Raw genomic sequence first — 14,078 nt, forward strand, 5'->3', positions numbered from 1 at the left:
CTAGGAGCCGGGGGTCGGGGAGGAGGGGTAGTGGCTCAGTAATGGAGTCCTGTCTGTGTGGACCAGTGAGGGGCAGAGGGCGTGCTCAGCCAGTAGAAGCCTTCCTGAATCCACCTTCAAGGGGCTAGGGGTAGTGGTAGCCTAGTATGTACAAAGCCTCAGCACTGCAATAATGAACTAATTAAAATAAAATAGTAAGTAAAACCCCAGAAGTCAGCACTCCATATGGCATGCAAGCGAGTCTCACACCAGGGCTCCACAGTGGCCACTGTGTGCACACCCTACTGTACTGGAAATCTGTGGGTTAGGACCAGCCGGCTGCTAGTGTTGCTGCACTGTCTCTGAGCAAGAGCTTTACTGATTTCTAGCTCATGACCACATGGGTAGGAAGCCACGTGGAGAGTTTGTAAAACAAGCTCTGGGAGAAGATGGCTTTAGGAAAGAGCGTGATGGATCGCTACATGTGTGCCTGGAGCCGTGGGACAAGGCAAAGGATGCCATTGACACTTGGGCTGCAACAAAGCATTTGGCCAAATCACAGAGGAGGATCGAGTCTGGGAGGAAAACTCAGCACTGTTTACAGGAAACAGAAAAGTCCTTTCCGCAACAAAAATAATTTTATAGTTGGGGGAGGCGGTTGCCACAACATGAGGGACTACTGTATTAAAGGCTCGCAGTACTAGGAGGGTTGAGAAGCGCTGTTTTAGGGGACCCAGCAAACATTTTTCCCTAAACTTGTGGTCTAGAGCCAAGAGGAGTACACGATAGGGGACTGAGATGGACCATCCTAAGGGCTGCCGTCCTGAGGGAAAGAGCTGGAGAGTTCCTTCCTGGCCCTGCAACAATACCAGAAGGGCCCTGGTTCCCCACCGAGACCCTTCTAGGCATACTGGAGATCCATTTCTGCAGGGGCAGGGAATGGGCGCTGATTCCAGACATTATCAAAGTAGCACATGGAAAGGCTCTTGACACAGGTAGATGGCTCATAACGGCCTGGGCTAACTCACTCCTCCAAGAGGGCATTCTCCTCCGAACCCGAAGACCCCTGAGGCAGACCTTTCCCTCCCCCAGCACACGCATGCACCCTCCCGCAGTGAGCTTGTGTGTGTCTGTGTTCTGAGGCGGCGTTTCCTGCCCTCACATTACCTTCTTTCAGAAAAGAAATAAATTTATTTTTGCTTCTTCCTTCGGTTTTCAGCATTTTCAATTTTTTTTTTTGATTTGTTTTTTTTTTTCTTCCGAGACAGGGTTTCTCTGTGTAGCCCTGGCTGTCCTGGAACTCACGCTGTAGACCAGGCTGGCCTTGAACTCAGAAATCCACCTGCCTTTGCCTCCCAGAGTGCTGGGATTACAGGCTTGCACCACCACCGCCCGGTTTATTTTCATTGTGTAGTAACCGAAGGAGATGAGCATCTGATATTCTTCATCATGTGAGCATCAGCATCGTGTGTAAGGAAAGTAGTGATATGGAAGAACTAAAAATAGGGAGCTGGAGAGATGGCTCAGCGGTTAAGAGCACTGACTATTCTTCCAGAGGTCCTGAGTTCAAATCCCAGCAACCACATGGTGGCTCAGAACCATGCATAATGACATCTGACGGCCTCTTCTGGTGCCATCTGAAGACAGCTACAATGTACTTAGATATAATAATAAGTAAATCTCTGGGCTGGAGCGAGCAGAGATACTGAATTCAAATTCCCAGCAACCACAGGATGGCTCACAACCGTCAGTACAGCTACAGTGTACTCATATACATAAAATAAATAAATCTTAAAAAAAAAGAATTAAAACTAAAAGGAGATATCATATAGCTCAAAACAGGAAAGGGATGAAGCAAGGTAAACGCCTTTTCAGAAACTCTGAATAAGGACTGGGGAGAGTCTTCAACTCCAGAATCCATGGTTTATAAACAAAACAACGACAGCAACAAAAGACAAGTGTGGAGGTGTATGATTGTAACCCGACCGCTGGGATGGCCGAAACAGGTGGGTGTCTGAGGCTTGACCTACTCCATGAGCTCCAAGCAAGTGAGAGACTCTGTCTAGCACACTCACGGACATGTGCACAGACACATACACACACATACACACACAAATGAAATCTTTTTTTAAAAAAAAATTAAAATTTAAATTATAATCGGAGGTTTGTTTTTTTTTTTTTTTCATATTTCCCTGCAGGAGTAGATTTCTGTGGAGCCTAACTAAGGTCCCAGGTACCTGCCCTGGAAGACCTTAAGGAGATCAGTCCCAAAATGGACTTCAGAGGGGTCTGGAAGGTTTTAGAACAGTTGAGCTTGAGCCATAGTGTACAGTGGTGTAGCCTAGGCTAAAGTTCCAAAGGGTAATCCAGCTTAAACTAGAGAAGGCTGTCCTCATGTGGTCTGAGGTCTAATGCCCAGGAAGAGGCACACTGCCGGAGGGACCTCCCTGGTCCGCCTGCAGGGGAGAACTGCTGGATCCTAAGCCTTCTAACTGAGCATCCACACATCCACAACCTTCCTCTTTCTAAAGCAGAGTGGAGCTAAATTTTCTGATAGTATTTGAGGCTAGTGTCTCTATAATTTTTCTCTTAAATGCTTTTTCCCTTTGAGACAGTGTTTCTCTATATATGGCCGATCAAGAACTCACTCTATAGACCAAACAGGCTAACCTTGAACTCAGAAATCTGCCTGCCTCTGCGCTCCCTAGTGCTGGGATTAATACCACCACGCCCTGTTTCTTTTTCCTTTCTTTTCCTCATTGACCTGTAACAGCCAGCTGGGCTGCTGCTCAGTTGGTAAGAGAGCTTGCTTCCCCAGCATGGAGGAGCCTCGATCGGACCTCCAGTGTTATAAACTCAGCATGCTGGCCAGTGTTTGTAATTGCCGTGCAGAGGAGATGGAGGCAGAATGATTAATTCAAAATCGTCCTCCTGTACACAGTGAATTAGAGGTTAGATACCCTGGCTACAGGAGATACTGCCTCAAAAAAAGAAAAGAAAAAGAAAAAGGAAAAGGAAAAGGAAAGGGAAAGAAAAGAAAAGAAAAGAAAAGAAAAGAAAAGAAAAGAAAAGAAAAGAAAAGAGAAAAGGAAAAAAGGCATAAGAAAAGTGCGGGGTGGGGGAAAACTGACTCTCTCAGGCGTTGGAAGTGACTTGAAATCCTGCCTCGTTTATTGTTTAGAAAACCAAAAGGAACAACTTTCTTTGGTTCCTGCCCCACCCCTCCCACCCGTCACGGTGACTGTTCTTGGCAAAAGGCCAGACCAGCACCGGATAATTCCACGGTACATTGCGTGCCTGTACGTCCATTTAACCCGCTATTTAAAGAGGTCCTTTGCTGCCACCTGTTAAGAGGTTGAGCCATAAAGACACTCTTTAAGTGGCTGGGCTGGGAAGGGGGTTTTCTTCACTCAAAGATGTCTGAGTCTGTGAAGTGGTTGGCACTTGGAGAAACTAAAGAAATATCTAGGGATGTCACAAGCACAGGACCGGAGGCGAGAGAAGGAGGCGCGCTAGACACAGGGTCCTGGCTCCGGCTCTCCTCTTGCTGGCTCCATCTCCAAGACAAGGAGAAGGAACCCGCCAAAGCTCGGGTGCGGCCTGATTACGAGCCTGCTGCCATTTGGGTTTTGATGAATTCCTGGATCTCCGTAGGGGCCTGGAGATGCGAAAGAAAGTGGAGACTGGGGACTCCTGGGTAGGACGTGCAGCTTGGAGGAATCCGGGGCGCATGACGCCCCCTGGAGTCTAGGAAACGGGCTTGTGGAGGCGACTCTGGGCAGTGGAGAGGGAGGGGGCACCTGCGCTCCTGTGCGCGCTGCTCTTTGCAACTCCCGGCGGTAGCAAGCCGAGTGAAGTGGGGCTCGAGGGCGAGAGGAAGGCGAAGCTCAGGAGCAGCAGAAAGGCGTCCTTAGTTCCGAGTGCGTTCAAGCTGTCCTGGAGTGGGATAGTGGGAGAAACACCCAGCACGGCGCACTTCCAAGTCCCGGGTGGCACATCGCGGGGTTTCAGGCGCTCCGATCCCCTCACCCACCCCAGGCGGGTACCCTCGTGGTCCCCCGGTGCTAGCGAGCTGCGGGAGGCGACCTCGGGGCTGGCGAACAGTGAACCAAGCCAAAAGGTAAACTCCGCTGGGCCTGCCCACAGCCTGGAAGAGGCGGCGCAGCCCCGGAACGCCTTCGGTTCTAAGGATCCTCACTTCTGGGAAAGGACGGGGAACTGTCAATCAACGAGGGAGGGAGCGCACCGGCGCCGGGTGATGTCAGCGGATCAGCTGCTCCATAACAAAGAGGGGGGTATCACAGGAGAAAGTTGCGGCGCCGGCAGCACCCCGGAGCCTCGGGGACCTGGGACAAGGGGAGGGGGAGGCGGCGGCTGCGGCAGCCGCGGCTGGCGGAGGAATTGAAAGGACTGTAGGGGGAGGCAGCGCGAGCCGCCCCGACTGCTCCTCCTCTTCCTCCCCCTCCTCCCCCTCCTCCAAACTCGCAAGGCTTAGCTCCAGCGCTCGCTCCGCCACCGCGAGCACCGGGAGGGACGGGAGCCGGCCGCACGGCCCCGTGCTGGGTAGGGTCGCAGCCGCCATGGACAGTGACGACGAGGTGGTGGAGGAAGCCGTGGAAGGTACGACTGGCTTTTCTCCGGGTCCCTGGGGTGGGGATAGGCGCCTGGGGAGGAAAGCGCCAAAAGAGTGGCGGTCTGCAACGCGCGCGGGGCCGAGCCGAAGGCCACCGCGGTCCCTAAGCGGGTGGCGGGTCGCTCGGCTCCGGGGAGGGGGCGCTGCACTGCCTACGCCACGCCGCCGGGAGCGCGCGGGGTGCGGCGGGGCAGGAGCGGGGAATGGGCCCCTGCGGGGTCCACGGCCCTGGGAAGGCTGGGCCCCTGCATCCCGCCGGGCCACGGCAGCATCCTCCCTGGGAGTTGCGACGCTGCCTAGCACCTTGGCCTTAGTCCTTGCGGGGATGGAGGATGGGAGGGCAAGTCCCTTGAGGCCGCGATCTCCGCGGAGCAGTGGCGTTTCAGCCACCTCGACTTCCCCTCTCCGTCCGCCTGCCCTTTTCCTGCCTGAGTCGCTGCATCCCGCGGCCGCCAGGGCCGGGGCTAGGCGGGTCTCCCATCGCAACGCACCCGGCCGCACACCAGGCACATGGCAGCCCCGGCGGCTCCTCCGGGGCTGGGGGTTGGGGAGAGGATGAAATCATGGCTAGGTAGTGCACCCCGCTCCCCACCAGGCTCGAACGCTCCGCGTTCTGGAGGCGCCTGGCCCCGGTCTGCGCTGCCCCGGGGCGAACTCAGCCCCAAGCCCCCTCCCCCACCCCGGCTTGCAAGAGAGCTGCACCCGCGCTGTGCGGACGCTCCAGCCCGGACCCAAATTGCTGGGTGACACTTAACTTTCTGAATTCCAAGCTGTTAGCCGCGGGTGAGATCACTGCCTGGGTGTCAGGTTTCTCCGCCCCTTCTTGCGCACCCCTCCCCCTACTCTCATCGTCTCAGTGTTTTGCTGAGTTTCTCCGCCTCTTTTTTTTTTTTTTTAGGCCCCCCTACTTATAAACGACACCATGGGGACGTTATACAATCTCGTTGTTTGTGTCTTGAGAGGTCATGATTTTGTAACAATGAACACTGGAAAACACTCTAATGCATACTTATTATTTATCTAATTCTATCCCAGATAGTGTTTTCGTGATGTTTTGCAAGATTGCGTCGTGTTGTTCCAGAATTTGTTAAATGCAGCAACTAACTAATTTTAAGTGGATGGTTGAATCTCGTTTTGATCGAATTTGTATAAACAGGTCTGACAAACGATAAAGAAAAAGCAGCGGTGCTTGACAAATGCAAACGGATATGTATTTGTTAGTGCTACCTCAGAGAAAGCCCTTTCTGGTGTGTTCATAAATATAACTTTTGCAAACTGCTGAAGGCTTAGGGTGAGATGAAGTAGAATAATTTTTTTTGAATTCCCAGAAAGGCATCCATTCTAATTTAAGCTGTAAAGTTTATTTCTTCGTTTTAGTTTAAAAAAAAAAACTTTAAAGTACATAGTTTTGCTTGTAACTTTTGAAGAGACTAAAATGTTGTGGATTCAGAGAGCTTATATTTTTCTAAATAAACCCAGTGTTGGGATTAGCGAGGCCCAGCCAGCATTACTTGCGCCAGTCATAAGCTTTCTGTAGCTTTCAGAGTTATTGACTGCTTGTAAATTTCTGTTATAACAGAAAAAGTGTATTCAACAAATTGCCACTGCCTCCTCTCTCATTCCTCCGGGTTTTGTTTTGTTTTTAAACAGTATTTTTTTTTTTAGGTTTGTTGTTGCCATTGTTGATTTTTGCTTACTTATTTAATTTCCTGTGCAATGATGTTTCTGCTTGCTGTGAGGTTATCACATTCCCTGGAACTGGAGTCATGAGCTGCTGTTTCTGAAAGAGCAGCCAGGGCTCTTAACCACTGAGCCATCTTTCCAGCCCCTCCTCCTGTTCCTTTACTTTCAAATTTTTAAAAACAAACCTTTGATCACAGATAGTGGTGCCCCCAGCCCAAGCCACCTTCCCCTGAGCTGACATTTAGAAAATGTGCCCTGTCCTTTATGACCTAGCACTGCCACGTGAACAAAAACCAGGCCTAGTGGCATACACCTGCAGGTGGAGGCAGAAGCGGGAGAATCAGGAGTTCAAGGTCATCCTCAGATGCTTAGCACATTCAAACACAGCCTGAACTATATATATGAGACCCTGTCTCAAAATACGAATATTTAAAGATTTAAAGTATGTTTTCAGGTCTCATGTTAGGCAAGTGGATTCAAAACACTGAAGTTTCTTTACATAAACACTCTCTCTCTCTCTCTCTCTCTCTCTCTCTCTGTGTGTGTGTGTGTGTGTGTGTGTGTAAAAAGGGGGGTCTTTTTATATAGGATGGACAGACATAGCATTTGTATAAATCAGTTCACTAGAGCAAGAAAGGCATCATTAATTATGCCATTACAACTGGCTTAACCCCTGCCAGTTAACCCCTCAATTTTACCTAAGAGTAAACAAGTAACTTTCTTGTTTTGCTTTTTTTTTTTTTCTCGGACTTTTGTTTTTTGTGGAAATTTGAAACAAGATCTCTTGGCACGGGCTGGCTTTGACGTGATATGGTGGGATTACGGATGTGAGCAACTATACCTGGATTTTTAAAAGAACAACACATTTTTCCTTCCTTCCTTTCTTCCTTCTCTTCCTTCTCTTTCTTTCCTTTCTTCCTTCTCTTTCTTTCTTTCCTTCTTCCTTCTCTTTCTTTCTTTCTTTCTTTCTTTCTTTCTTTCTTTCTTTCTTTCTTTCTTTCTTTCTTTCTTTCTTTCTTTCTTTCTTTCTTTCTTTCTTTCTTTCTTTCTTTCCCTGTGTGTGTTGGGCAAACAATATACCACTGAGCTACCTACTCCAGCCCAAGAGTAACTTAATATTTTAAAGGCCTTAGGAAGGCCAGGTATAGAGGGGCATATATGTAACCCCAGTTACATGGAAGGCAGGGGAGAGGATCGTTTTCAGGACTAGGACACTGGGAGTTTAAACAGCTCTTGGACCTGTAAAATAGGTAGATTCGATCTCTCAAAAAAAAAAAAAAGCGGCAGAGAGGTGGTGTGGTGCCTGCTCTGAAAGAGGACCTGGATTCTGTTCCCAGCACCCACATGGCAACTCAGAACCCTCAGCAACTCCAGATCTGCTGGCACCAACACTCCTCATATAAAATAAAACAAGTAAATCAAAAGAGAGAAGAAAAAAGCCTCGAGAAGCATCTCAGCTCAGTTTTGCAGTGCGCCCTTGCAGGACCCTGTACCCCTGGCCTTTTCCCCAGGTGTACGTTGGCCTTAGTCCTTCCCACCACTCTCTGCTTAAAATCTAGCACACGTCTCTGAGCGGCGGGGATGAGTGGCTGTGATCTTTTCCTAAATAGAAAGTCGCCTGTGTACACTGTCGCTTCTCATCTCTGTGCACACACTGTCTTCTGCCGGTTTCCTAGTCACAGCAATTATTATATCAGCATCGCTGTAGCTCTCATTCCCTGCAGACTCCGTGCTGAGTGCTGCTCCGACATTAGCCTACCAGCCGTAGGAGGTGGGCACTATGTTATCCTCATTTTACAGAGAAACTTAGCCGAGTTAAGGACAGGACACCTGTCAAAGAAGAGAGACAGTCTAGACTTGTGAGATTCTTTTTTGTCAATTGTCCGGCCATTCTTTCTAACGCCTACGGATCTACATTCCTTTCCTTTTCTCCCTTTCTTTCTCGGCAGTGTCTCACTCTGTATTTTATAGCCCAGGCTAACCTAGAATTTATTATGTAGCCCAGATTGGCCTGGAACTCACTATGTAGTCCAGTCCTGCCTCAGCTTCCTGTGTGCAGAATACTGACATGAACCAACATACTCATCAACATCTCTTATGTTTTTAAAGCACTTCCCTTTTAAAGTTTTTTTTTTTGTTTTTTGCTTACATTCATTTGTTTTATATACATGAACGTTTTTCTTGTGTGTACTTCTATCTGTAAATCATGAGCATCCTGGGACTGGCATTGTGGGCGTCTGTGAGCCACCATGTAGGTGCTGGGAATTGAACCCCAGGTCTCTGTAGGAACAAGTGCCTTAAGCACTGAGCCGTCTCTTCAGCCCAGCACTTCCTTTTAGAAACTCATTTTTGTTTTCCTTACTTTTAACAAGTCACTCAAGCATGTGAAAGGCTTAGTGACCGAGCTGAGGAGGAACAGCTAATGTGTGAAGGCAGTGCCATTCACGGCGATTCTGTCACTTCTGAGGTGGCTTCTGCCACATAGGGTGAGTAGGTTTCAGAAATATAGATATATATACATTTCTAGGGTCTAGAAATATATATATATATATATATTTTAGGGCCACTGGCCCTAAACTCTCTCCACATTGGCCTCTTCAGGACTTGAGGTCAAATGTCGTATAGGGTGGTGCACACTGTGGGTCTTTCGGTGGCTTTGCAGTCCTGGTGACATTATTCTTTAATGAATACATTTTTTTCTTGGATGCACATCTCACTAAGTCCTCATTGGCTGTCCTAGAACTCTTTATGTAACCGAGCTAACCTCAAACCAGCCACGATCCCCCTCAGTCTCCCCAGTGCTGGGATTGTCCTGCTCTCTTACCCTAGCAGAGTTGTAAACACAGGTGGATCAATCCTCATCCCTCACCCCACCCCTGTGGGAAGGATGTAGTGTGGGGGAAGCGTTTGGGTTCCGGTATCTGCCCCGCTTCTGTGGGAAGCCAGTTAGCTTCCCGCCATTTCCACTTGAGTTCTCCCTCTGACACCCTGACCCCTGACTAGAGTCTTATTCTGTAACCCCAGGCTATCTTGAAATTCTGTAGCACAGGGTGGCTCCAAAGCTCGATCCTCCTGCTTCACCCTCCTAAGAAGCTGGGTTTAGAAATATAGACTGCTCCCCCTGGCCATCACTGTTGCTTTAAAACAACAAAACAAAGTATGAGCAAACAAGATGGCTCACGGGTAAAGGCTCTCGCTGCCAAGCCTGCTGTTCTGAGTTCGATCCCTGGCACCCACATGAAAGACGGGGAGAACCGGCTCCTCGACTGTCCTGCAGTTTCCACACTTGTACTATGTTTGTGCTTACCTGTGCATATATAATATTCATACATGCACACAAATAATTAAATGTAAAATCTCAGCCAGACATGGTGACCCTCACCCTTAATGCCAGCACTTGAGAACCTGAGGTGAGATTGCGGCAAACTGGAAGCCAGCCGGGCTCTTGGTAAATCCCAGAGTCTGGGGAAGGAGGGAGGGACAGGGACAAGGTGCGTGCACCTGGAGGCTAACAATCCCCCCAACTCCCGCAGCCTAGAGAAGTACTTGGGAGAGCCTTTCCTGAAGAGGTAGCAGAATTAACCTGAGAGAGAAAGCTCGGTGCATATAGGTGAGAGGCATGGAATTCTGTGGCCCCTCCAGAAAATCCTCGCTTAACTTCAGCTGAAAAGGAAAAAAAAAATGACACACAAGAGGGGTGGGGGCTGGAAAAGGCAGTGGGGGGGGCACGGCTGAGGGCGTAGGTTGTATGTTGGAACAGAGGCTGTGGGGTAAAGGAAGGGCAGGACCAGCGCTGTGCTCGGGAGGTCACACTGATGCGCTAGGCTTGGAAGGAAGGCAGCCATAGCTGAGGCTCTTGTGGTGTCAGACGTGCAGTTATGAGGGTAGGGGAAAAAAAGAGAAAAGCCTGGAAAGAGACACCGAGGGAAAGAGCTGGAAACGGGAAAATGTCAGAGTCCTCAGAACAAGGGACCACAGTGAAAACACGGGCCTCCGTGGCCTCCCTCCGTGGCCTCGCATACCCATCCCTCCAAACAGGGTTATTTTATTGTCAACCCCACACTGGCTGGCCCTGCCTGTCTCTTATCTGTGTCTATGCCCTGTGCCTGGGACAGAGGGCCAGGCGTTCACCATTCCCTGTGAGCCACACATGAAAATCACAGCTCACATCTGAGCCCCTGTGGCTTTGACGGCCACACTCTGAATCCACCGTGAAGAAGGCATGTTCCCCGCATTAGTAAGCTTCCTTTTCTTAAATGATTTTTGTGAAGGATGGGGAGGAGCTGTATTCTGTCTGCAAAACTAACGGTATGGGCCAAGGTCTCTCGTCCTGAGGGAAATACTCACCTAGAGCTCTCAGATCTCTTCTAAGTCGGAAACAGTCAGTGACCCATCTCTGACCCCAGACCAGTCTTATCAAGTGAAGGAAAGCACACCTCTGCTCAGAGGTGAGTCTAGGGGAAAAGTTTAACTTTCTGTTTGCTTGGTGGATAAAAATATTTAGAACAGAATGGAAAGAAAGTGAGACGTGTTACTTTTTTCTTTTCTCTGGCTACCGTTCAGCCTTTCTATAGACAGATCCTGGGTGCCTTGCTTGCTGGGGCGGTGTTGTTAGCGCAAAGCGATCATTCCAGTGAGTTGGGCCTGGCGTTTGGGCCTGGCGTTTGGGCTGGCGCCTGCCCACTGTGCAGTGGGAACTGGCCTGGAAGGTGGCAGCGGGCTGACTCTGCGCATTCTATGGTCTTCAGCAAGGACTGGAGTTTCCATACGGAGTTAGCAACCCAGGCCAGGAATCAGAATCTGCAAGCAGGATATGTTGAGAATCTTGGCAGTTCTCTACAGCCTACCCACAAAGTCTCTTGTGTGTCTCTAGAAGGAGCCTGGGCATCGCTGGTAGTTGTTTGTTTTGGGTTTGGTTTTGTTTTGTTTTTGAAGATGTGTCATCACAGTAAACCATTTGACTCAATAATGCAGTCATTACATAGTCATACATTGAAACATCGATTTTTTTTTTAATATGTATTTTCTTTTCTTCTTACTTGGCACTGGGTTATGTAAGGTTATTTTCATACGCGTATGTAATTTGAACGCATTGTCCCACACTTCCCTGCCTCTCCTTATTCCCCACCCCCCATAGTTTCTCTTTCACTTTCTAGTGTAATTACTCATTGTTTATGTGTGTGCTGGAGGGCAGGAGAGGCTGTGAGGTCCCCGGAGCTGCAGTTGCAGGCTTTTGTGAGCAGCCCAGCGTGGCTGGCGCGCTGGCACAGGGTCCTCAGGACAGAGCAGGAAGCCCTCTAACTGCTGTGCCATCTCTGCAGCTCTCACTCTGCCCTCAGCAAGGAGAAAGAGCTCCCGACTTGTTTGGCTTTCTCTAGAAAGAAAGGGAATGGGTGGGTTGGAGGCCGGGGGTTTCCACAACCGGGCACACATTTAGAGCAATGAGTGCTTTAGCATGAGCCCCCCACCCCACCCCCGTCCCAAACAGTAGCTTCACGGTTGTTTTCTCCTCTGGATAGTGACCTTAGGTTGGCTGCTAAGGCTGTGTGATGTCACACAACCTTGCTGTGCTCGCAGCATTTGAGTAAGAACCTAAGAGCTAAGAGTAAGAGCTAAGGCCTCTCCCAGTACTCGGTGGGAGGATTTTAACATTGTAATCTCTTCCCTAGGTTTGTCTACTCTGCAAGTCTTTTTGTTGCTATTGTTGTGATGGGGTTGTTTTGTTCATTCGGTTCTGGTCTGGTGTGGTTTGTGTCAGACGGAAACTGAATGTTACAAAGCCCAGGCTGGCTTCGTTACCTACTGAGGCTGGCCTTGATCTTCTAATCCCTAGTTGTAAGATTGCAACCTTTTTCTACCACATACAGGTTGTTTGGTTTTGCTGTTTGGGTTAGCTATTCAGCATTCCTATGTTGCCTGGAAAACTTTGACTATGGTAAATGTGGAAGTTTGGGGCACTCTCTAGTTTCTAATCTTTGCATTGCTTACACCCGAGCATGCAAAACAAACCAGGTCAAAGTGGAAATTCTTCTGAGTGAGGTCTGACAGATTTCAGAACTTTCATGCGCAGACAGACAGGCAGGCAGGGAAGAGCCACCCATCTGTGTGTATCTCCTCCTTGATGCCCACGCTCCTCCAAGAGGTGGATCCTCTGGCAGAGTGGAGGGGAGCAGGGGTGAGATTTGGTTGTCCTCAGTGGGGTCAGAACTGGCCTCTGCCTGCTTTCAGTTACCCAGCACCTTCCATTTTTAATATCTGAGTTCAGTGTGGAGGGTGCCCGCACCTTCCGTGTTTGATTCAGAAACAGGACAAGGAGGGAGGAATACGGCTGGATTACACTGGCTTTCCTTCCCCCTCAGTATTCATGTTTATCATGATGTTTCTCTTGATTTACAGTAGAGAATTTTATTAACAATCACTTTTTAAAGTCTGAAAGGTGTGCGTGCACCTTTCTCCATTGTGGGAGTATTCCCACACATCAGTAATTACTCTCGAGAGAGACTAACCTAATTATTCTGATATATCCACCAAATCAAAAGTAGGACACTAAATTCACAGGACTGGTCGTGGCTACGTTTAATTGATTTCAATGTTTTATAAGAGAAAGATTTTAGCTCAATATTGAATATGCTTTTATTAAACAAGAAAAACAAATTTTTTCCATTTCAGTGAAAGAATGTCATCAGTAGATGGTTAGAAAATAGCTGTCCAAGTCATTTCATATGACCCTATTAGAATTATATCATGTAATTTAGTTTTTCTATCAAAAGAAAGCAAGCTTGGACTGGTTTGGTTCCCTTCTAGCATTTGACTTCCTGACCCTTGTAGAAAAAGTTTGTGTTCAAAAAGAAAGAAACTAACCTGTCTGCGGTATGTTTACACAGCCATATATGGGTCCGGAGAGATGGCTCCGCACTGAGAGGATTCCAATTGGGGTCCCAGCACCCACATGGTGGCTCACATTCAGTTCCAGGGGACCCAGCAGCCTCGTCTGTCCTCTGAAGGGAGGCTACATGTGTGTGGTGCACATGAACTCAACCAGGCTCACACATACACATAATAAACAAATAACAGCATGTGTTATTGTACAATGTTCTAGATAACTCAATCCACAGATAAATAATAGCGTGAATCATTGTACTGTGTTCCAGGTAATTTATTCCATATAGAGTCAGAGTGATAAAAAATTATGGTATTTTTTATTTTTTTGGCTATGATTTTATGCTTCCGTCGTCAATAATATAAAGAACATTTGTTTCTTTATGACCACTTATCAGCTCTTTTAAGAGACCATAGCCTTCTCTCGGTTTTGAATTTTTATTTTGCAAGGCCAGGTCTTGCTTAGATTCTCGGACACGCCGTGTAAGCCCTCTACCCCCGAGTTCTATCCTTAGCCTGGGACTTTATCATCTTAAATTAAAAAAAAAAAAAAACAGGAAATTCAGGCATTCATTCGTGTGGTGGCACGGTTTGTGTTTTATGCCAGCAGGCCATCTGGAAGTCATATTGAGTATTTGATGTCCCTGCATTGCATGGTTTTTAATGTTTTCACCCACGATCCAGGTTGTTAACCCAGGGGAGAAGCCAGTAGAATAATGACTGGCTCTATTTTCACTAGTCTCTGTAAAAGCTTTTTACCCAGATGATGGGGAGGGGGGATACTACTAGGAGGGGAGGGGCTGGAGTTTGTGAAAGGGGTTGGTGGTAACAAAGAACCCGGTGTGCCTTAGGAGCTTGGGCAGTGGTAACCAGGCTGGGATGGTCCTACTCATGATACTTCCCA

General features: G+C 48.4%; 1 protein-coding gene across 1 annotated transcript in view; it reads left to right on the plus strand.

Moving 5' to 3' along the window:
* The first annotated feature begins 4,458 nt into the window (after positions 1–4,458).
* Setd7 (SET domain containing 7, histone lysine methyltransferase) overlaps positions 4,459–14,078 on the plus strand; it is a 47,377-nt gene continuing 37,757 nt past the window's right edge. Inside the window, exon 1 of the mRNA XM_052180541.1 lies at positions 4,459–4,599. Coding sequence (XP_052036501.1) covers positions 4,560–4,599 — 40 coding nt within the window. The 5' untranslated portion in view covers positions 4,459–4,559. The remainder of the gene's footprint in view (positions 4,600–14,078) is intronic.

This window comes from Apodemus sylvaticus, chromosome 4, assembly GCF_947179515.1.
Source record: "Apodemus sylvaticus chromosome 4, mApoSyl1.1, whole genome shotgun sequence".
In the NCBI taxonomy this organism is placed as follows: domain Eukaryota; kingdom Metazoa; phylum Chordata; class Mammalia; order Rodentia; family Muridae; genus Apodemus; species Apodemus sylvaticus.